Here is a 22,412-nt window from a genome sequence, read left to right on the forward strand (position 1 = left end):
CCTTAGTGAATTGAAGCAAAGGGTCACAAATACTTGGGCTGCTTTTCACCAAGGATAGCTACTTTTAAAAATGTAAATACTCGGAAATTCATTTGCTTTGTAATAATGTAGCAAATGAATGAATTTTTAAAAATTTAAGCTCGAAAATTGTCACCTTTTAAAACTTATTCTCCTAGGCAACTGTCAATCGTATAAATTATGTCACTGATATTCTCGGACCCTTTCTTGATACGAACGAAGAACACATTACGTATGTAGTAGGTAATAACTTTTCAATTTTCAAAAATTCACAAAAATTGAATACCCCATTCAGGTCGCCGAAATTGTAGCGATGTGATGGAGATTTCAGAACATTCTCTGTAGGAAGCTGACTCGAATGGTCTTTTTTTAGGTTTTTGTAAGGGCAAGAAAATTGAAAAATTGAGGGAAAAGTCAACAGAAATGATTGCTTTATAGAACATGGCAAGTGTAAGAGAAAGGTACATCATAGTCAGGTACACTGTAATCAATGAAATGCCTCACGCATAAGCATTCCAAATCCGCCAGCTTACAATTGGCAGACCTAACAACAATAAACACGCTGTAAAAACGTATCGAATAGATACGAAAATATTCCGCTAATTATCGAATTACGATCAATTTGAGCGCAAAGGCCCGCTAATCAAAAGTACACGCGGCAAGCGCAGACGTACCCGCTGTACGGCGTGGCGCGGCGCGGCGGATAAATTAAACGATTTAAGTAAGCGCATGACAAACAATGGGCCACCCTATTCATGTACCTACTATGTAGAAGTACACATCGCATAATCGATTACTCTACATATACCTTTGAAATGCGGTTTCACAGTACGTCGTATAAGCCCTCGTCTGCCGGCGTCGCGTCGTGCGCCGCGCCGCGCGGTACACGAGTGTCCAAGTATTACTCTTCATTTGCTCAAACATCTCTTTCAACCTTGAAAAATGCTACCTACTTAATCCGTATCTACACTAATTGACGAAATGAGAAGTTTTCGCGATAAGCTTACACAACGCCATTCGCCAGTAGGTATACCTGCTACTGCTACGAGTATATTTGCCAACATTATCTTTAAAATCTTCACTCGACTCGCCCATTAGAGGATTTTTTATCTTCCATTTCAAAGCCTACATAATGAACTATGGTACTATGCTATCTACTCTATGGCAGCAAATCAACGAGAAAGCTCGGCGAGATTTTCTTTTCAATTAAAAATCACCGACGTTATCAGACTATATTTGCATTGTTTAGCAGGTGGAATCCCCTTTGCAGTAGCATCGTAATTACAAAGTGAGTGAGCAAAGGGAGCAATTACCATTCATATGATATTCGAAATGTACAGTCGGAGAATGTTTTTTTTAAAAAATGGACATATACGAGAAGACAAATACTGGGACTTGACTTTTTTTCAATCCCCATTTCGTTCAGTTTTAACGATGATAACGCTGCATTATTGGAAAATCTGCGAGAGGGGGAAAGTACCGCTTTGATCACTTTTCGAAAAAAGCTCACTGCTCATCGTCCAAAAAATATGTGAAAATTTGACTGCTGACAGTAGAAAAGGGACCGGACCTAATCAATTAAACGGATCGAACTTTGCATTTCGATCATGCTGCATTTCACTTCGTTTTGAGTTGAAAGTCTCGCAGAAAAATTTTTAGCTCCAGAGGTGCCCCCTGGGGAGAAGATATGGGTCCTCAAAGAGGAGGAATTTTCAACAATAAAATTGAAAAAAGTAACCTTCTATTAAAAATAGAAACAAAAGTATAACGTTTTAGTGAAAATAGAACCTAATTGGGATGCTGGAAAATGAAGGCCTCCACACTGGATTTGGTCAAAATCCTGCAACATTTTTTTTTTTTTTTTCGTGATCCAGTCTACAGTCCAGCCCTATTCTTATTATGTATTCGAATCAGGTGGAAACCTCGCACATCCTGTTTTAGATTGCCGCGTGTGTGAAAAAAAAAAACTTCCTCACAGAGGAAAGAAAGGCAAATTCACCTGATACCGTCGTGTAGCATCGAGCCCTGGGAATCGTGTATTAGGCCTACCTCCGTAACGTATACGATAATAAATACGATTTTCTATACACATACGTCAACATAATATTACGAGAAGCTCGGAATTTGTATCGTGTTTTATTATAATATAATATTTTTATTTAATTTTCGCCCGGACAATATCGTTAGGTACAAGCTGCGAGCAAAGAGAGAGAGAGAGAGAGAGAGACGCGATAATGATATTTCATTCAACAATAGCTACACTGCAGTGTAGCACGGATAGCAATGTCTACCTTTGGTCCACGGCAGCCTCAGCCAACCCGGAAACAATAATTCATATTCAGTAAAAAAAGAATTCACCGCTTTTGACGCGTCAGTATTATTATTACCCAATACCCACCCTCTAGCTCTCCTTCACTCTATACAAGTACATAGTACCGTATCATATATTTTTTCCTTTCGTTTACTCGTATTTACTTATTTATTATTATAATTTTTTCTTCCTTAACCTTATCGTCCTTCAACCGTTAAATGTAAGACTATTTGCAATAGAGCATGGACGCATTCCGGTGGTAAATATTTACTTCCGTTAAAAATGCGAATACGAGTAATAATATGTACAATGTACATAATACTAATACTCGATATGGGTCTAGTGATAATAGAAAAGAAATACACCAGAACCAGACAAGGGGTGGATGACAAAACGTAGACATTTTCACTTTCATTAGACATACTAATCGGTATAGTCGTTTTTACATACATAGTGACTACCTACATAATACTAAATGTAGTACCTTTCTTTACCTTACTTACCCAGCTATGGCTACAGCTACCTAAGCTACTACCCAGAGGCTAGAATCACAATCCCTACCTGATACTAATAACACTGCAAGACCATAGGGGTGGCGTTGAATGGCATAGGTACCAAAGGTGAATGTCGCACATTAAAACAGGTGCAGCATTTCTAGTCGTAGGTGCGGGTGCAAGGGGAAATTGTTCAATACACATTATCATATCGTTTATCGTTTTCCGTTCGTTCTTTAAAATCACGTAGTATAGCATGATTCTCATCAACAGGAAATTTTTCTATCAACTAAATGAAATGAAGGCAGACTTTAGAAAGAAATAGAGTCGAGACGTAGTCTAGAGGATCGAGCAAAGAAGAGAGCGCGAGTACAATGCCGCCACCACCACCATGCACTGATGCACCATGGCAATATACTCGTAGCTAGCGTTGAATTCTAAACCATATAAATCGTAGTATTTACGTTATTTTTACGTTGCGGTGTACTATTTAGCGTAATACGGTAGGTATTAGCCTTTTAACCGCTTGATAAATTATTGCCCAAGGTAATAGCTATACCTAATTTAAAAAGTCGTATTTCTCACGCGTACAATAACACGCCTATCGCTATTATAACACATCACATACGTATTACATACTCCCATACTACTACTACCATCACCATCACCATCACCATCACCATCACCATCAACAGCATTCATACTGGAAGGCCTTACAGCAGCTCACACCTCTGAATTTATACAACTATCTATGCCAGCTGAGCACTTATACAGTACCTACTCGATTTTTTATACATATCTTGGTCACTGCTCTCAAGGGAATTGCTTTCAACTCGCACACTCCGATTTGAACGAAACCATGCTAAATCGAAAGAGCATATCTTTGAACCACTGTAACCAAAATTTCATCGAGCTGAAGTTCATTTTTCGTTTTTTGGATAATTTTTGAGAATTTGAAGAGATCCGAACAGACTGTTCTAGGGGGAATTTTCAAACTTTTTCACGAAACGTGAATTTTTTTTAGCTAAGTGAACCAATGAAATAATTTTTTCAATTCAACTCCTACACGGTTTGGGGCCATTTTGGAGCCTTCAGCGATTTTTAGACTTTCTGCAGAAATTTAAAATCGCTCTTGAAAGGGCCAAAAATGAACTTCAGCACCTACAGCTCTGGTCGGCGCTAATTGGGCATCCTCGAGATCGTAAGTATAACGTGGTTACCGCGAAATTTCAAGAGTGCGAGTTTGAAATTAAATTTTTGATCAATTTGTAAATTCTAGAAATCGTGAAAAAAATCATATTTTCAAAGAAGGTACTCGTACGAAACGAAATGAGTCGAGAGAGTGTCCATTGAGCAGTGAACACCAAAAAATAAAGATAAGAGCCTTCCAGAGCGATTTGAAATTTCTCGAGTTTAAAAACGATCTATGAACTTCAAGGGGGTGCCAAACGGGGGGGGGGACGTGAGGGTGTATGAGAGTATCTCACGCCTCCAGACAGAAAAATTTAGCCAATCTAGGCGAAATGTTGGACATTTTTGGGAACAATCGAGTGAGTTGGAAATAGTTGGGAATTTCAGAAGAAATCGTGTAAAAAGAGAAAACCAAAGAATTACAAAAAGCCATCACCCCCCCCCCCCCCTCTCCAACACACACACACACATCACTTCGTCACGCCTCTGCTATGAAGGTTTCAAAAAAGTCAAAGGCGATAATTTCTGAGACGGGTGATCGTGCAGACACACTAGAGGATAATATCATCTGTTCGAAAAAACTACTCGTTAAAATACCTTCTTTGAAAAATCTATGTTTTTCACTCTTTCTCGAATTTTATAAATTGGCCGAGAATTATTCTCTTTTGAACTTGCAATCCTGTAATTTGTCGTTGATCACCTAAAACGATCGAGGGAGGCTGGGGTAGTTGACTTCGTTGGAAAGTATAGCAGACCCTTATACATTTTGCAGCACAAAAAACTTTTACATTCACCTGGATTAAAAATACCTACCTATAGTGATACGATTTCAACGAAAAATTTACGTTTGGAAATTTCGCCAAACGATACGAAGAGAGGTGGGGGGGGGGGTAGAAAATGTTGAAATTTTCGTATGTAGGTGTACTAAATTCGTTGAAAAAGATGATCACGCTGTACATATAATTATACAGGCGCAGATAAGTAAGCAAAGCTATACGAGTATATACAGAAGGACGAAGCGACGCCGAAGGCTTTTGTAAATGATATCAAACAATCCGTGTACGAACACCCCGCGAAAAAGCTCGCTATAATCTAAACGACTTTATCCAACTGATAAAAAGATTTAATAGCGATGATTTGGTTTAAGGGAACATTGATTTAAGATATAGGGTATCTGCGCGTAGGGTTCGCAAATGTTCTTTATTCGTCGACCCTTGAAATTAATACAATTCATTAGCGTGTTCTAACAAGCGGCACAGATGAAAATTGATAAACGACATTCACCCTCTTGGTTTTTCCTGCTCTCCTCTCGTACGTACTACACAATACCCACTAGACATTTTACACATAGGCCGAAGCACTAGCAATCGTAACCGTTATCGCGTGCCACTTCATGCTCGTAGGTATCCAGTATCAATTATGAAATGAGTACCTAGAAAGAAATCAAGAATTTCGCTTCGAAGTTCAAAATATCTGAAATCGATGTGATTTTATAACTCGATTTTTAAAAAAATCATCGAATCTTGATAAAACACTTTCTTAGAGCTTATAATTATTTTATTAATACGGGCTCAATTTTCAAATTCGAAATGGAAAAGATAGATCCAACGAGTACCTCATTTACTTCGGAGTTGATCGCAGTGTCATCGGGGTCAAAAAAGAGTAAAATTTAGGCAAAATACAGGTGTCTAGACTATTTACTCATAGTTCAAAAAAACACAATAATTTCAATTTCGACCTAGAGGTCTTAGTTACTGCAGAACACTGCAAAAAAAGTTTGAAATTTGAAATAATGAAAATCGAAATTTGCAGCTCTTTCATAATAAACAAGCTCATAGCGTTCAAAACTCTTCACAAATGGTTAAAAAGGCCAAATTGTATTCGTAGAAAACAATTTTTTTAAGCTTAGGTAATGCACTTTTGAAATTTTCGTACGATTATTGAAAGGTGATGGAGTTGAAATACCTCGAAATCTATCAACTCGGTGCTGAGAATAAGGTAAAAATTTGTGGAATTGTGATATACGAGTGTCCGGAAAAAAGTGATTAATTTTTCACAAAAAGACTCGAGTGCCATCCCGTGGCTCCCCATCGTAGTCACTGGATGGAAGAATTTTTCAATAACGATGTAAGCCACAGAGTATTGGAAATACACATAACAAGTGCATGTCTACGAGTAGGTATAACGTAAGAACGATGAGAAGGCAGAAGAGTGGGCACGCTGCGATACAATTTGTCAGATTACTTTTATGGCAAACAAAAAAGAGCAGTAGTGATTAGGTTTTTTGGATGGATGGATGGCTGGCTGGCTGGCTGGCGTGGCGTAGCGGTACTAAACGAATATCATCAGTTAATAATATTCAGTATCCCCCACGGATATGTTTGCACTCATCACGCTGCGCTGCCTGCCACGGCCGTCGCTGTTCGCCTTTGCGTTGCGTTACTCGTACGTTGCTGGTTAAGGGAACAAGAAGCCCTACGGGGATTATAAGAAGCGTAGAATTTGGGGTTTAGTAGCGCGTTTACCGTACCAGACTGCCAGTGTAACCCGAAACGCCTTATCACTGCCGCAAAAGAGCTATATTATTAAAAACTTATTTAGCAGCCCAAGAGGGTGATCTTGATTATTAGGAGCAAGTTACTCTTGTGGTCTAATCCGACCCCCCAACTTTGTACATTCAAAACAGATAACCCGTGAAATCGGCTAAAACCGCGTTTAATCATCATTATCAGTTTATAAAAGTATTTCAATCCTCTCTGCGTTCATGTGTCTGTGCGTATAGCATGGGCGGTAGGGCGGTCACATACTCGTAGTACCTAGACCTACTCGTACCTCTTATGATAGACGCATAGACACAGTCATATCGAATAAACTAATAGGTAGTGGTAATTGAAATAATCCAAGTACATCGAATAATGTTACAAGTAGGTATTCTCTATAGTTACCAACTCATTTACAACATAACATAACTGTACACTGTACAGTGTACAAGACTAAATATGCGAGGTGTTCACCGGCCAGTGGAGTGCATTTAATCCCCATTTAGTTGGGCAAGTGATAATCGCCAAAATATTCAAAACAAGGGATCAGAAGGATTCAACATGAAAGAATCAACGATGTTGCACCACAAAAAAATACAACGCAACGGAAGAAAAAAAATCAAAAAGAGAAAACCAGGTTTTCTACTTCTAACGTTTTCTGTGCTCAAACTTTGAATTTGACTCCACTCGATTTGCTGCACAGTTTTGGTTCTAACAAGGGAACCTTCCTTAACAACCCCCGCAGAGGACGATCAGATCTGCACATTTCCTGTATCCAATTTGACCTGATCAGACCGGACTAGATCTAATCAGATCGAAATTTGATCAAGCTAGATCTGCTCCGACGTACATCTGATCAGACCACGTCAGACTTAATCAGATCATCTGGGCATTCCCTAAATCGAATCAGAAATATTCACACCTGATCAAATCCATCATTATTTCCTCCTGGGCCGTAAACTCCAATAGAGCAATTCACACGAAAAATTACTCAAAAATAATTTCCACAGCTGAGAATATAAATGAGTTTGATAATCTTCAGCAATCAAGACAGGTGAATCTCAAATTCGAGGCGACGAATTTAAAATTGAATTTTCTTGCCAAATTTAAAAAACTCAAAATTGGAAAAAAAATTCAAAATCGTCGATTTTTGCAAAAAATTATTCAAAAATTCTTCTACTTTCCGTAGTCGACCGCCCGAATAGATAACGGAAGGTAAATCGCAACTCCGAAGTGACGAGTCGAAAAGAGAATTTGTCCCACTAATGTCTCTACTTATAATTTGAAAAAAAAACATGCAAAATCGTCATCGTCAATTTTACAACAAATTATTCAACTCTAATGATATTGATGAAGAAAAGTCGATCACCTTCTGGCTTCTGATCCGCTCGAAAATGGTGGCAATCGATTCGGGGGGTGGGAGAGGGGATCAATTTGAGGATATAAACGAAACGAAAAATCAACTTCGACATCTTAAAGTTTAGTTCTAAATTCAGAGGCCAACGCTCTTTCAGTGACCCAAATTTCAGCTCAATCGGAGCTGGCTGCAAGTTGTAAAGTATCTCTAAAGAGCTTTTTTTCCTCTGGAATGTATGGTTTCGCCCTCACGAATAAATCAACGTTAATGTTTCAAAATACAAAAAAAAATTTGATAAATTGTACCTACGAGTACATGGGTAGTTTTTGTAAAATAATATACAAATCAATTATCCGACAAAAATGTAGTCAACAGTCTCTGGAAAATTCAAGCTCTACAATGTTAATTCATTGCATTTTTTCTTTGCTAGTTTTTACAGTCATTTCAAGTTTTATGTTGAAAAAAGTGAAGAAAAAAATAAAACATCAAATCCATTCTTTTCATTTTTTTTTTTTTTTTTTTCAAAATAGACGAAAAGTGAATGAAATTAGCTCTCATTTTCATCAGAATTGCGTCTAATATCGCCGTAATAATGTGTTCATTTTTGAATTTCCCATAGATGACTAAATTTTCCTTTTTCATAAAGACCATTACAAATTCGATTGTATTCTAATAGTTTCAGTATTCAAGTTGAAAATTAAACGTAGGAGTACAAAAGCAAATAGCCAAATACATATGTTTTCTTCCAGAAATGAAGAAAATCCCTCACATAATATGAATTTCTAGGGAAAATCCCCTCGGTTTTCCAAAATGTCAACAAATCCCTCAATCTACGAATTTCTACCACGATTCACAACATAGGAGAGTTGGAGAGTGTTCTGACAAAGGAAACCCTCAACTGGCAGAGAAACTTCTGGAGATCGCACAGCTAATTGTAAGTCGCAAAGAACAGGCAAAAATACATTAGGTACTAGTCGAAATTTCAGGTATCAAAATACATTTTTGAAAATTTTTGAAAGTCAAATTTGTACTAAAAATAAGTAAAAATTTTAATTTACTCGGAAAACTGAAATTTGCTGCGTACCCTATTTTTAATCCCTGCTTCGGTTAGAACAGTTCTGCAACTTTATTTTATATAATATTAGTTCGGCATATGACAATAGGAGTAATTGCCCCCCCCCCCCCACTGATCCTCCGAGACAACTTTTTTCTTTGAAAATTACTGGAGCCTTCAGTAGATTTTTGAAACTTGAAATTCCCGCAACATTAATTTATCAAATGGAGTTGGCAAGCTGAAATTTACTTCGCAGACTACAGGTACTTTTAGGGAATTTCAATTTTCCAAAAAAACGCCATACAACCTTTCAAGAAGTCGCTGGAGACTCCAGAACGACTTGAAATCCACCAGCAGTCAACTCAGTTTGATAAAATTTTGGGGAAATTTCAAGTTTCAAAAATCTACTGAAGGCTCCAGTAATTTTCAAAAAAGTCGCTGGAGGCTCTAAAATGACTTGAACCCACCTGAAGTCGTCTTCAGAGGGTGTTAAAATTGGAGTGTAGAGTAAATTTGAGTTTTCCATCTCCATTTGATGAAATTTTGTAAAAATTTAAAGTTTCAAAAATCTGCTGGAGGCTTCAGGAATTTTCAAAAAGTCGCAGGAGGCTCCAAAACTACTTGAAATTCACCTGCAGTACTTCGTAGCGTATTGAAATTAGTTTTTAGAATAAATTTCAGCTTTATAACTCCAATTTGATGGAATTTTGTGGGAATTCCGAGTTTCAAAAATCTGCTGGAGGCTCCAGAACTGCTCAATACGGGTTGAAACCAATTCCAATCGATTTGACATATCGAAAATAGGGTATAACCCAAATTTCAGCTTTCTTGTTCAATTTGGTAAAATTTTGATTTTTCCCTCATTTTTGGCCTAAATTGGATTATCAAAAATTCACCAAAAATCGAAAAACGCACTTTAGCACTTGAAATTTTGACAGGTGATAAATTTTTGCATGATCTTTCGATCTACCTTTGTAAGGTTTGAAAAATTTCGTGCAAGTTCTATGTCAAAACGCAAAATCTGCGATTTCGGCTGACCTGTCAATCAAAATGGCCGCCATTTTGTAAGTAAGACCAACTTTTTTTTGGGCAAGTTTGCTTTAAAATATTCCTTAGGATGTCCCCTTTAAGAAAAAAGTTGTCCCGGAGGATCGGCGGGGGGGGGGGTGCAATTACTCCTTTTGTCATATGCCGGACTATATGTACCTACTCTTATTTCAACGTGCTGACTGCTGAGTCCGTTGTGACCGTATTTTTGAAATTCTATTTTTTTTTTTTTTCAAAAAGTAGGTACATATTATAAAAACCGTCCAAATTAAGTTTAGCACGTGTGAACGCGATTGGTGCTTGTTAAAAAACTACTTGACTATAATCACACAATTTCTCCAAAATCGATTTCTGCTGGTTCAGAACCTTAAGTATAGCTACTCGTATTAGGGGCATATTTTTGTCAAATTCATCGTAATTTTTTTACGAATGGTTTTTCCTAGAATAGCTGCTGTCCTGAATCATCTCTGTGAAAATTGTTGAAATTTAAGCTAAAGCCCATTCACATATTATCGCTCTACTAGCACCTATACATTTTCGTCTTTTACATATATGTATATCGAATAGTGAGGTACTCGATGCTTATTTAGGGTTCTACTCGTACATATCAATACCTGCGAACAATCTTTGTTTTACTACCTCACAATAATAAAATACAAATTGAAAATTTTCGAGTAGCTAACTTAGAAATGCACATTCATTGTTGTTGAAGGGAAACATCGCGAGTAAAACACCAAACACCAAACAATAACGAATTACGCGTGTTTTCAAAATATCTCAAGGGACAGAGCTGGCAGGTTGACAGGCAGGCAATCTACCTACGTATAGGTATTTCTATTTTTATAGCGGTCATTTTTGAATAATATTTCACCTATCGCTTGTCATTTATAATTTTGTAAACACGTGTACGCATATGCACAAACAACAGCTATATTACACTATCTATAATGCCTACATCAGCAGGTGTAAAGGTATTCGAGTAGTCTTCCAATAAATGCGTGTTAGTGTATTACAATATCTGCATACACTGCACAAGTCACCATATCGATCACAGTTCATCATTTTAATCATTTCTCTGGCAGTGAAATGAATAATGAATCGAAAATGACGCGTAATCTACACAAATTGTAAATAATTACTCGTGTATGTTTACAAAATGAACAAGAACAATTGATTCACGAATATTTCAAGTTATAGATAGGCCTAAGTGTGTGTGTTACATTAATCCCCAATCACTTTTACTCAGCGATGCCCAGAAATTTTAGCAGTCCTAAAATAATTTTCCAGTCGAAAATTCAAGTTAGTCACAGCGAATAGCAGCAACCAGTGATAATTTCATGTCGCAAATACCTATACATTTTCAACGATAACCTTGCTGTATGGGGGTGCTCGATGCTCAATAATTTACGAACACGGGTGCACGAAGAAACACTGGCTGGCGCTGACGATGCGATGGCGCTATTGACTACATATATTGAGCAATAAGTTTAGAAAGCGAAATACGAACGTACGGAACACTTTCTGACTTTCGTTCGTTGGAGGTATAGGAACGTGGAACATCTATACCTCTACTATACTCGAAGACATGGCGATGGAAAAAATTATTATTTTCCAAAATACACAAACCGGGAGACAGCTACGATAAAATATAAACGAATGCGACCGATTAACGAATTAAAAGCCGTCGTGTCATCACAAATTCATTATTTATCGGATCAAAAAAGTTGCACGGCAACACTGAAAACTGTCGGACGCGTACCATAGCTGCGGCAGAGCGAGACAGAACGATGGAAGAGTGAATGGAAACAGAGTATGAGAATAGTTGATACTGGAGACTGAACAAGGAAAACCTCCGGCGATTATAATAGGATTGTTAATACGCGTCATAGTTCCAACACACTTATCTCAAACCCATCGTATGTGTCAAGCTACAACTACTTCAGCAGCTTCGACTTGGAAACTTGGAACTAGTTGGTTACGCGATTTGGAACTGCGATAATGGTGTGAGCTGTGAGCGTAAGGGCATTCTCTATGTACTTTGTAACCAACGTACGCTGTCACTAATGGTCACTGGAAACGTCAACTCAGACCACACCAAGAAACCATTATCTTACCGTCATGTAGCTTATAAAACTTTAAATTTATGCACGCTCCTTGGAACGCGTTTTCGGTTTTGGTAAAACGCGCCGCGCCGCTCCGCTCCGCTCGATTATACCCAGCAAGCGCAGGAACGAAGCGAAAATAGCCTAGAACCGTAGAAAAAATGCCCGGAAATTTATCGCTCTCCAGCGACTCGCATCGCAGCATCACTATCTGCCAAGTGCCAACTATCGCTGTGACCAACAACCGCCGAAAGAATAAGTAGAATACAATACAATGATAGTACCTAATGATGGGGAATAATTATTAATTTTATCAACAAGTCGAATCAAAGTGTAGATACCGGTAAATTACAAACATTAGCTTCATTCCATTCGATTACTTACCAAATCATTCCGGTTGCTGACCGATGGATACGTCTTCATCAACAGAACAATAACTACACAGCAATTCAGCAAACAGTCAGAACGAACTTACGATGGCGATGACTTCGGTTCCTTATTGTAAGTACTCGTAACACCAAACCAAACACCAAATCACAACAAAATATGTCGCATGTTCAGCGATCGAACACAAAATCGTAAGAACACGATCGAAAGTTGAACACAATTGCATATAATTACATTTTCTTCGCGAACTAAGATCATTAATTAAAAGGAAAAACGAAGACCACTGGCGGAAACCGAAAAATTGCACCGACTAATGGCGGTCACTAAACTCACAAAACAAAAGAACGCAAAACAAAACAAACAAAACAGCTGTGCGAAAATGCAAATACCTATGACGTAACTAATCGTACAACCAATTAGAACGTAAAATTTCGATTTTTTCTGTGATTTCAATCAATCATACCAACCAAAGAATTTTTAATTAATATTAATTTTTTATTAAAATTAAAATTAGAAATTCAATCGAATTTTTTTTTCTCAAATCTCAATGTCAAAAATCAAAATTATTGTTCGAAATGGAATTAGGAAAATGAAATAGGTTAAGAAAATTTTTCAGAATTGCTCCACTTGAACTGAACAGATTATGACAAATACCCAAGTACCTACATTTTAATTATTTCACAATCTGTAAATTTTGAAGTAATTTTTGAAGAAAAAGTTATCGTTTTCAAAACCTCATTTGGAAACAATAATTAAATCAGATGCTCAACGTTTTCTTAAAAATGTATGAAAAAGATCTCTTTTTTAGTGAATTGATTCTTCGATCGTGTAGCCTATTTTTGTTTTTCACCAGCTGCTGTTTTATGAGTTATCAAATCAAATCACTGAAGTGAATATTATAATCAATATTGTATTGATAGATGGGTTTCGCAATGCTCTTTCCGAATGTGAAAAACCAATGAGAATGGCTGTACATAACAAGCATATTAGAGATACCTATCTACGCAAGATTTTATGATTGGAAACCAGTGATTTACGATTTTGCATTTGTGTTGACTGTTGAGTACATTATACCTACTCCTGTTACTTATCTACTTTACTAATAAGACAAACGTTTTTATTTTTATATCCATTTGTTGCGCTGATCATGATTTTAAGCACCACGTATTAGCGATTCGATTACTTTCTCTTTTACGCGCACTTTTAACTGTATAGACAGCTCGTAGAAACATAAAATAATGAAATTTGTGTGAGAATTTTTGTCGAATCGTGTAATTGAATATTACGCGTACCTACTCGCCGATGGAAATTCACTTGTAAAAATCCAAGAACCTCGCGGTTAATTCAAAAATAAATTAGGATTAACGATAAATTCGCAGTTGTATGGTTGAATTTATCGATTAAACGTATTCCCACATATTCGTGAGTCAAAAACACTTTTATCTATTGTATTCATTTAAATGATTTAGTATTAAACGATTCTACCAAGACTGATACTACCGTGTACTTGAAAAAAGAGAGAAAATCCCGACCGTGGATTTTGTTGAATTTATTTATTTTTTTGTTCGCTAAAAAAAAAAAAAAATGCATCATCGACTAAATCATAAAAAATAGCGAGAAAGAATATTAATCAATATTAATTAAATTTTTTATTACTACACCAAGTATTGATTCATTTTATAGATAAGGTATATTTCTGTATATTGTACGTGTAGATATTCACGTTATGGCCTCTTTTACGAGTAGTGTAAAATGGCGCTTTGGTATGTAGATATGCGAGTTATAGGAAGGAACCTATCTGTATCTACTTTTGTTTCGTATTCCTATACTTATTTTTAGATTTTCAATGATCTGTTTTCAATCGTTTACCTCAAACTTACGCAGCAGATTGGGAATTTCTTAGGATAGAAATGCATTTATACCAGCAAGATTGGAAAATCTGCGCAGATAGGTAATTCTCACTATTGAATGAATTTCCAAATCTAGAAACATTGGAGTTGATTCTCCGAAGTGAAGACATGAAACATTTTGAAACGCATTTAGCCTTGTGAGCTGAAAATAAAATTGGAAATTAGAGATGGTTGTATACCATCCATAGGTACGTATTTATATACGTATCTATACTCGCATTTCACCGGAGTTAATTTCGTATTAATCGTACGGCGCTAAATAGGTACTTCATTAAATTTTTTTAAAAATGAAAATAAAAAATTCCTATGTGCCTACGGTTAGTTTGAATTTGTGAAAAATATTGATGAGGTAACTCCTGTGAACTATACCTATAGCATCATATTGGCTAATTACCAAAATTTTACAATACTCACTAACAAATAGATTTCGTTTCCAAGTTTACCCAAAAATATAGCGAATGGCAGATAACTTTACTTCTTATGACTGAGGTAGATTTAACATTTTAGTCTTAATTTTTTTTTTTTTTTTTGAAAATCAACTGCACTGGAATTGAAGCAAGTAGGTATAGATATGGAAGTTCATATATAGGTTTCCGAAGTTCAATTTTTTATTACCTACTTTGAAATCGTTAAATGTGAGGAGTGAGGGTGTTAGATTATCGCGAACGTGAACTATAAATGATCAAGGAACATAACGTCAGTTCATACCTACCGATTTTAGATTCGCTTCATCAGAAGAAAATGGTGAAGTTGTACTGTGGCTGTGCCCAACTGACTTTAACTTATTTTCACTCGCAGATTCACGAGAGAAGGATGCAGGGACAGCGAAAGAAAAATGTGAGATCAAAAGTGATCATTGTACCTTAATGATTACCTTTACGGTACCTATAACAACAACAATAATGCATAATGATACTAGTACTAGTAATAATAATAATAGTAATCGTAATGATGGTAAATAGCGCAAGATGATGGTAGGCGTGGTTAAGCTTTTATCGGTGTTTGAATTTGATTAAGAGAAGGCGGTCGCGTAACGCACGCGCCTTTTCTGCTGGAAAAAGGGTACAAGCTATACGAAGCTACGAGGGTAGAAATGTGGGAAATGATTTCGGTACTCCAGCCAGTGTTCGACTCGGTGGTTAGGGTACTGTCAGAGTATGAGTAGAGTAGGTATACGCTATACGATGCGTTCAGGGTATATCAGGGGGGTTCGAGTTCGGTGTGGCCCATTGTCTCATCCCACATCCTCGTCCCTGCAGTGTATCTGTATACTATGTATATTGTATATATATGTATAAGTTACGTATAGTCGTATTTCGTATTTCGTTTCGTACGTATTACGTACCTCCGTTGTACGGTAGGTATACGTATCTACATTGGTAAACGACGATGATAGGGTATAACGTAAAATATGAACCCCCTTTCGGATGGCGAATCTGTTTCGCCAGTTAATTTCGAATGCGCACGTATAAAACGTCGGCCCAACAGCCAAAGCATCAAGTAGTAGTACAGTACAAGAACATATCGTTCCGGGAGGGGCGCAGCGCAATAGCAGCCGTAAGTGCCTGCACTATCCTGCTTCCTACCTAGCTTTCTGCCCTTGCCCCCTATCAGCCTTTCCTCTGCCCAAGCCACATGGGGATCAATAGTTGATTTGGGTGGTATCCTTTTTTAATGCCGTTTTCACTACATTTAGATCTTTTAAGCTTCCACCGTAACAGGCTTAAGTCTTGTTTTATCTACGTTTGTCAGCGCCGAGTGTGTGAGCGCGCCCTCACATTTATATTAAAGAAAAGTGTTCGCCCCCCTTCCTGGGCATCGCGCCCCCGCGAATCTGATTATCGCCGTTTTTGCTCTTGTCGTCGTCGTCGTCGTTGTTATTGTTATTATTTATTATTATCATTATCCTTCCATTATTGCCCATTGTTTTTACATTGTTGTTGTTGTTATTATTTTTTTCATTTTTTTTTTCTCGTAAATTTAATCCTTTTCTTCAACTTTTTTTTCTTGTAACAATTTTCACACGAAAACGTGTCTCGAGGAAAAGAAAACCAAAAGTGTCGAAGATGAAGCTTTTTTATATTTTGTCGGTATCATTTTAGTAGTTATTCGTATTTTTTTCAACATCTACCGTCGCCTCGCTAATCGATTCATTTGCGAATTTTTTGTTGTTATTATCTACCTATTGTTGTGTTGGAAAACAGTTAAAACAAAAGGCCACTGGTGAGTAGATACTTCCTTACCTACCTACATCCTATAGCCTATCGATAAGACGTTATCTATACATATTTGATGAATAGATCCTACAATCAACTAATCAGCATAGGTATAGCTGACGAAAAGAGAATCACCACAGGCACAGGTTGAGGATGAAGACTTGTCTTTGTAAATTGCAAAGGTAAAAATAACTGTGTGAGGTGGTAATCGCGGTGATGGGACGAAACGATGTTGCGAATAGATATCTAACGGATGTTATTGAAGCGGCGACAACGTACTTATTCTTCTTAAATTGTGTCAGTTTTAACGTTGAAAGTTAATCCAGTTTGAAATCGGCTTTACTCGACGATAAGACGATTACGTCGTTACTCGATAGTATTGCCTTCTTTATTGTCCAATTTTGTCGATATTTAGCATCGTCAAAGTGTTTGTAAAAAACTTTTCATATTCAGATGCGACATTTTTGTTTCTTTTTTTTTTTTTTTTTTATTATTACCTTATTTCTTTTTTTATGAGCAGTCAGCGGTAAGATAGGTGAATAGAATTTTGTTTTGTTTTTTGTCTTTTTTTTCTGTTTATCTGCAAATCGATTAATTTTCCTGAGCGATAATTTTATACCTGCTGTCAGCTAGCTGACAGGAAGGTATACCTGCGGCCGGATGTGTAGTGACGAGTGGCCTATTAGGTTAGATGTCAATTCAAAATATATGAACAATGGCGCCTTTAGAACTTTGCTTTTGAGACAGGTTGGTCATCTATTAGCGTACCTAGGGGTTTTCAGCAATAACTACGGTGAAAAGTGAATTTTTTCAAGGTTTCGCCATATTTTAATATTATACTTATACTTATTCGATATTTAGCTACGAATTTGCAATCTGATGCGAGTAAGGACGAAAACTTGAAAAAAAATTACCTATGTTTGAAAAACAAACAAAACCAAAAAAATTTTTTGTGCCGTCGTTTTTTTTTAAAATGAATTCGAAAGTGATTTAAATAATAGGTAATAAGGTTACACCTTTTCAGTTCTTCTATCAGAAATGTGAGGAATAAGTTTAGCAAATGCCAACTCTAATTTTGTAAAATATTTTTTTCTGGAACTACATTGGCTAACGCTCGATAATGGCAAATAGAGTTCAAGATTTCATCTTATGCAAAAATGGAGTTTGTTTGGTCACCTATCTAGTGCTTTGGACGTTATCGTCATTCGTCACTTTGCAATTGCATATTTTAGGTAGGTACCTAACTATTTATAATCGTTGACCTTGCTGTATCACTTCATAACATTGACGTGTCAATATTTCCTTCATAAATGGCCTAGCAATCAGTATAATTTAAAATGATACCTATTTAAAAAAAAAAAAAAAAAAAAAAAAAGGAGTAAAATTTCAGCGTTTTGCTCATTGATAATTGAAATAGCTTTAAAATTATGAACGCTGTATTCAAGTTAACAATCCAACTTGATTTTAGGTGTTTTTTTTTTTTTTAAGTGACTATTTCCTCAACCTTGTCATATCTTCAATAAAAGGAAATGAAGACAGAGTAATTTCTTGTACTTTTTTCAACTGTTGACTAATACGTGTATGTCAATCATCGTCTCATCGGACCATCTGAACAATTTAAAAATAATTTTGACTTCTGGGTTGGTGAAATGAAATTGACGTAGGTACATTGATGATTTTATTGAAAGCTTTGCAATATACGGTACAAATATTTACACGGACCTACTTACGTGACACGAAAATGAAAATCGTTGTAAGTTGTTAACACCTAGTCTACCTGTATGTACGAGTAATAATATACTTTTACCTACGCGTTATAATTCGTAGGTAAAGGTAAAGCTACATATGATGTATAAGAGTAATGCAAAGTGTAAGGCTTCTCGATTGTCGAATGAAGTTCGAACATTGCGATTGTAGGTCCTCTGAGCATCTATATACTAATAGGTATAGTATGGTGTGATATTGTTGAGATTTACCTACTCAACTAATATTTATACGAAGTAGTATCTGCGTAATATAAAAAACCTATAAATAAAGAAGGAAGTAATCTTACCTTAGAAAATTCTGCTCCTAAGGACATTTTTTCGTTTTTTTTTTTTTTTTTTTTTTTTTTTTTTACTGCATTTACCATTTACTATTTACTACTATGAAAGAGAATATACAGGTACTTGATAATAATAACAGAAAGTAGAATCACATTTTAACTAATTTCAAACTTTCAATTTAAAAAAAAAAAATTCAAGGAATTAAATAGATACCGCGTAGTAATTTTTTTATTTGAGATAGAGAGGTATTTTTCTTTTTCTTCTTCTTAAAACGTCGCTCTGTACTTACATTTTGAGTAAAAATACTTTCACCTTGTTTTTTTTTACCATCCATAAAAATTAAAAACGCGTTTAACGGGAAAAGTGCACGAATTTGGCAACACCAGTCTGCCTAGTGTGCGTATTAGGCAATTTCGCTGCCTTATATGTATGTACCTACTAGCATTCGCCTTCGCCTTCGCCAACTGCACCAATTCGGCGTAACATATTATACATTTATAAGTTTTACTCACCAACTGTAAATAAGTACGAGTACACAAATAGTATCATACAAAGTACCAACCTACTACGTGGAAAAAAAGTGAGAATCAAAAGTCGGCACTTGAAAAGTCAACGCAGCGAGACTCGTAATACATATAAAAGTGTTGAAAGTGGCATTAGACATACAGCTACGATGGGCGAGGGCGAAGGCGAAGTCGAAGTCGGGAAATTATATGAGACCTTAAATCGAAAGGCACATAGCAGTTAGCACCGTAGCACGTACTCGTATCGTATTCAGATACATCTCGTATATACACGATAGGATAGACTATTGAAAATACCTAAAACAGATACGAATACAAGACTGGAGGCAGAATTCGGGGTCGCGGGTACGCGTATTAGCAACTCGCACAATCGTACAAACTCTCGAACGGTCAAATGAGTGTGCTCGAGTGCGATGTAGTATCAACAAGATGAAAACCCAATGCTGCTGGGTGCTATGAGTTTTGCACGATTTTACTCACATCTGTTGGTTTTGCGATGCTAAATTACAAGATCGGTTCGCGTCCGTTCTTTTATTCTAATTCAAAAGAGCGAATACAAATTCGAGTGGCCGTGTTTGGTCGTACTTTACCTACTTGCGGTTGAAGTTACGATGGTTTGATTTTCTTTCGAGGTGAACATCGAAGTGTGTACCTAGTACGCGGCTCTATAGGTACGGTTCAATCGTGAATGGAAAAGTGAAAATCGGAGCATTTTGTTTTTGTTTTTGTTATTCCACTTATGTCCGGTTCATTCGTCCATTAATGTCCACTTACTAACTCAATCGATTTGTCATCGACCATCGTCAAAGCCTTTCGAATCAGTAAGCTATGACCTGTACCCCGTTCTCGTCAAGTATTCGATCGAATTTTGACGCTGAAAGTTAGTACTTGTAGTTAATGTAACTATATCTATATACTTATAATCGCAGATAAATAAACACAGTTTGTAATTTGATACGATTTCGTCGATATCCTCGATGGATGTATCTGAATGTTTGGAAGCAACGCACCTCCACCCGGGCCCATGTTTTTAATAGTATCCAATTAGCACCAGACAGGCAGCAGGTACCTACCTACTTTCGTCATTTGCAACTATAGTAGCTTCAACCCTTAAACTTTTTATTGCTTTCTCTTGCAAAACTCAAACCTATTTGGAGCTTAGTTTGATTCGAAATATCGAATGATAATTTTCCTAGGCATACCTAATCTATTCGAAATCGTGTCTTTTGGTAATTCGATCATTCCTAAGGGTGAAAAAAAATTAGTTTGAACAAATAAATAACCTTAAGTGCTCGTGCATTAATGAAAAGTACCTACGTACTACGTAGGTAGGTAGATATAGGTACATACTCGTATGTGCCAAAATATAGTATATATATACTTATACCTAGATAAATATAAAATGTCAAATAATTCGCTATGAACTATAAATATTTCTGTTGCATTCTACTTTTATAATAAGTTCATATTCTTTTCATATGAGATCAGATGCTAATATCAGAATTTGTTTTTTTTTTCTGTTGCAGTGCCACTGAACGTTTCATGTGGTCAAACGCGCTCGCTTCAGGGTAAGTTTACTCCGCAATCATCTTTACTTCAAATTATTTATTTAGCTCCTTTTTTTTTTTTTTTTTTTTTTTTTTAATATTCATTTATTTAAATAATATTTTTTAATGGTGCATTCTTCCAACAACGGTAGTAAAGTTAAACAATGACATGGAATATGAGTAGTAGAGTAGTTGCAGTTGCCCAATCCTCCAATATTTCGATATTTCAACACAATTAGTACGAAAATTTAAGCTTTTCACTTCAATATTTGGACATTACATACTTACTACTTGAAACGTAATTGTAACTTATTATACTTACATATTTACAATGACATTAAAAACGACCAATATCTACATGATTAAAATGCTTCAAAATTTGTGAAAACTGAAAAATATTGACGAAATCTCCTCGATTGTTAAAAAAAGGTTACCTCAAAATTACAGAAACGTTTGTCAAGATTGTAAAAATTATCTAGATTTGTCAAAATTATTTTTTGCTGATTAAAAATTACCATACTTAAACTGATAAGAATAATTCTCACAATTGAGCAAAATTTGCGAAAATTGCACCAAAAAAAAAGTTCTTAAAATGTCATGAAAACATTGTTGGAAAATTATTGAAATTCGATAAAACAGATAGGTAACTTAATATCTGGAAATTTTAGCAAAATGTTGCAAAAATGCACAAGTGAGCAACTACTCGTTTTATTCTGAATTGTATACAATATACATACTCAATAAGTAGGCAAGTACTTCCTAAAAAAAAAAAAAAAAAAATACTTACCTACTTTTTACTTTGAAATTTTTTTTAAAAAAATAATTAAAAAACAATTATTTTTATTTTTATTCATTTTTTTTTTAAACTTACTTAATAAAAAGTGGGAGGAAATTTCCAATTTTCGTTTGATTTGATAATTGATTGCAAGATTATCACCGGTATTTATATGTACTTTATTTCGGATAAAATTGAATATACGAGTATCTACGATATACGTTTAACAATAAGGGGGATGTAAGTTTACAAGAATCTTGGTTGTTGGGTGTAATCTTTCTTTTTTCCCTTCTGAATGGCGACCGATATTTGTGTAGACTACAACAAAGTAATTGATATGTGGTATTTGGTACGATTGATTTGGATACTGTTTAACACCCCACGATTCTAAATGCGCCCCTGTAGCGAAGCTAACAATAGCGGTCTTCGATAAGTTGTCTTCACTTGAAATATGCGTACATTTACCTACCGGCTACCACTGTAGCCTATACGTATATGTACCTAATGTACACATTAAAAATGGAAATTATATCTACGTTACGTATAGATTGTATAGGTAAGGTACGAGTATTCGTTTATTTTGAATCAATGTCATCACTACGGCGTACTTACCTATCAATATTGCTCATTTTTTTCGTACAAATGTAGTTTATTCAGGGTTTTAGTCTTTCATCTTCTCTTTTTGTTCGTAAAATTTATGTAACATTTACTCTTCATTGTCGGTCAACCCATCAATTGCAAAGAGTTTATCGCAGCAATTGTATTTTTATTCGAATTTTCGATCACCTCGAAGGTTTGGCATCACTTTTTCATGCTTAAAATACTTAGTAGAACTGGAAAATGTTGACAACAAATCGTTAAAACGATGATTTTGTTTTAAATTGTCTGTAGGTA

At 35.9% G+C, this 22,412-nt stretch overlaps 1 protein-coding gene and 1 long non-coding RNA gene across 2 annotated transcripts in view; one reads left to right on the top strand and one right to left on the bottom strand.

Moving 5' to 3' along the window:
* The window catches only part of LOC135840771 (uncharacterized), a 52,173-nt gene extending 39,354 nt beyond the window's left edge, over positions 1–12,819 (bottom strand). Inside the window, exon 1 of the long non-coding RNA XR_010557785.1 lies at positions 12,499–12,819. This is a non-coding gene — a long non-coding RNA (uncharacterized LOC135840771). The remainder of the gene's footprint in view (positions 1–12,498) is intronic.
* The window catches only part of LOC135840764 (homeobox protein OTX1 B-like), an 83,884-nt gene that overhangs the window by 46,519 nt on the left and 14,953 nt on the right, over positions 1–22,412 (top strand). The window contains exon 3 of the mRNA XM_065357436.1: positions 20,723–20,764. Within this exon, the coding sequence (XP_065213508.1) occupies positions 20,723–20,764 (42 nt within the window). The remainder of the gene's footprint in view (positions 1–20,722; positions 20,765–22,412) is intronic.

This window comes from Planococcus citri, chromosome 1 (assembly GCF_950023065.1).
Source record: "Planococcus citri chromosome 1, ihPlaCitr1.1, whole genome shotgun sequence".
Classification (NCBI taxonomy): Eukaryota; Metazoa; Arthropoda; class Insecta; order Hemiptera; family Pseudococcidae; genus Planococcus; species Planococcus citri.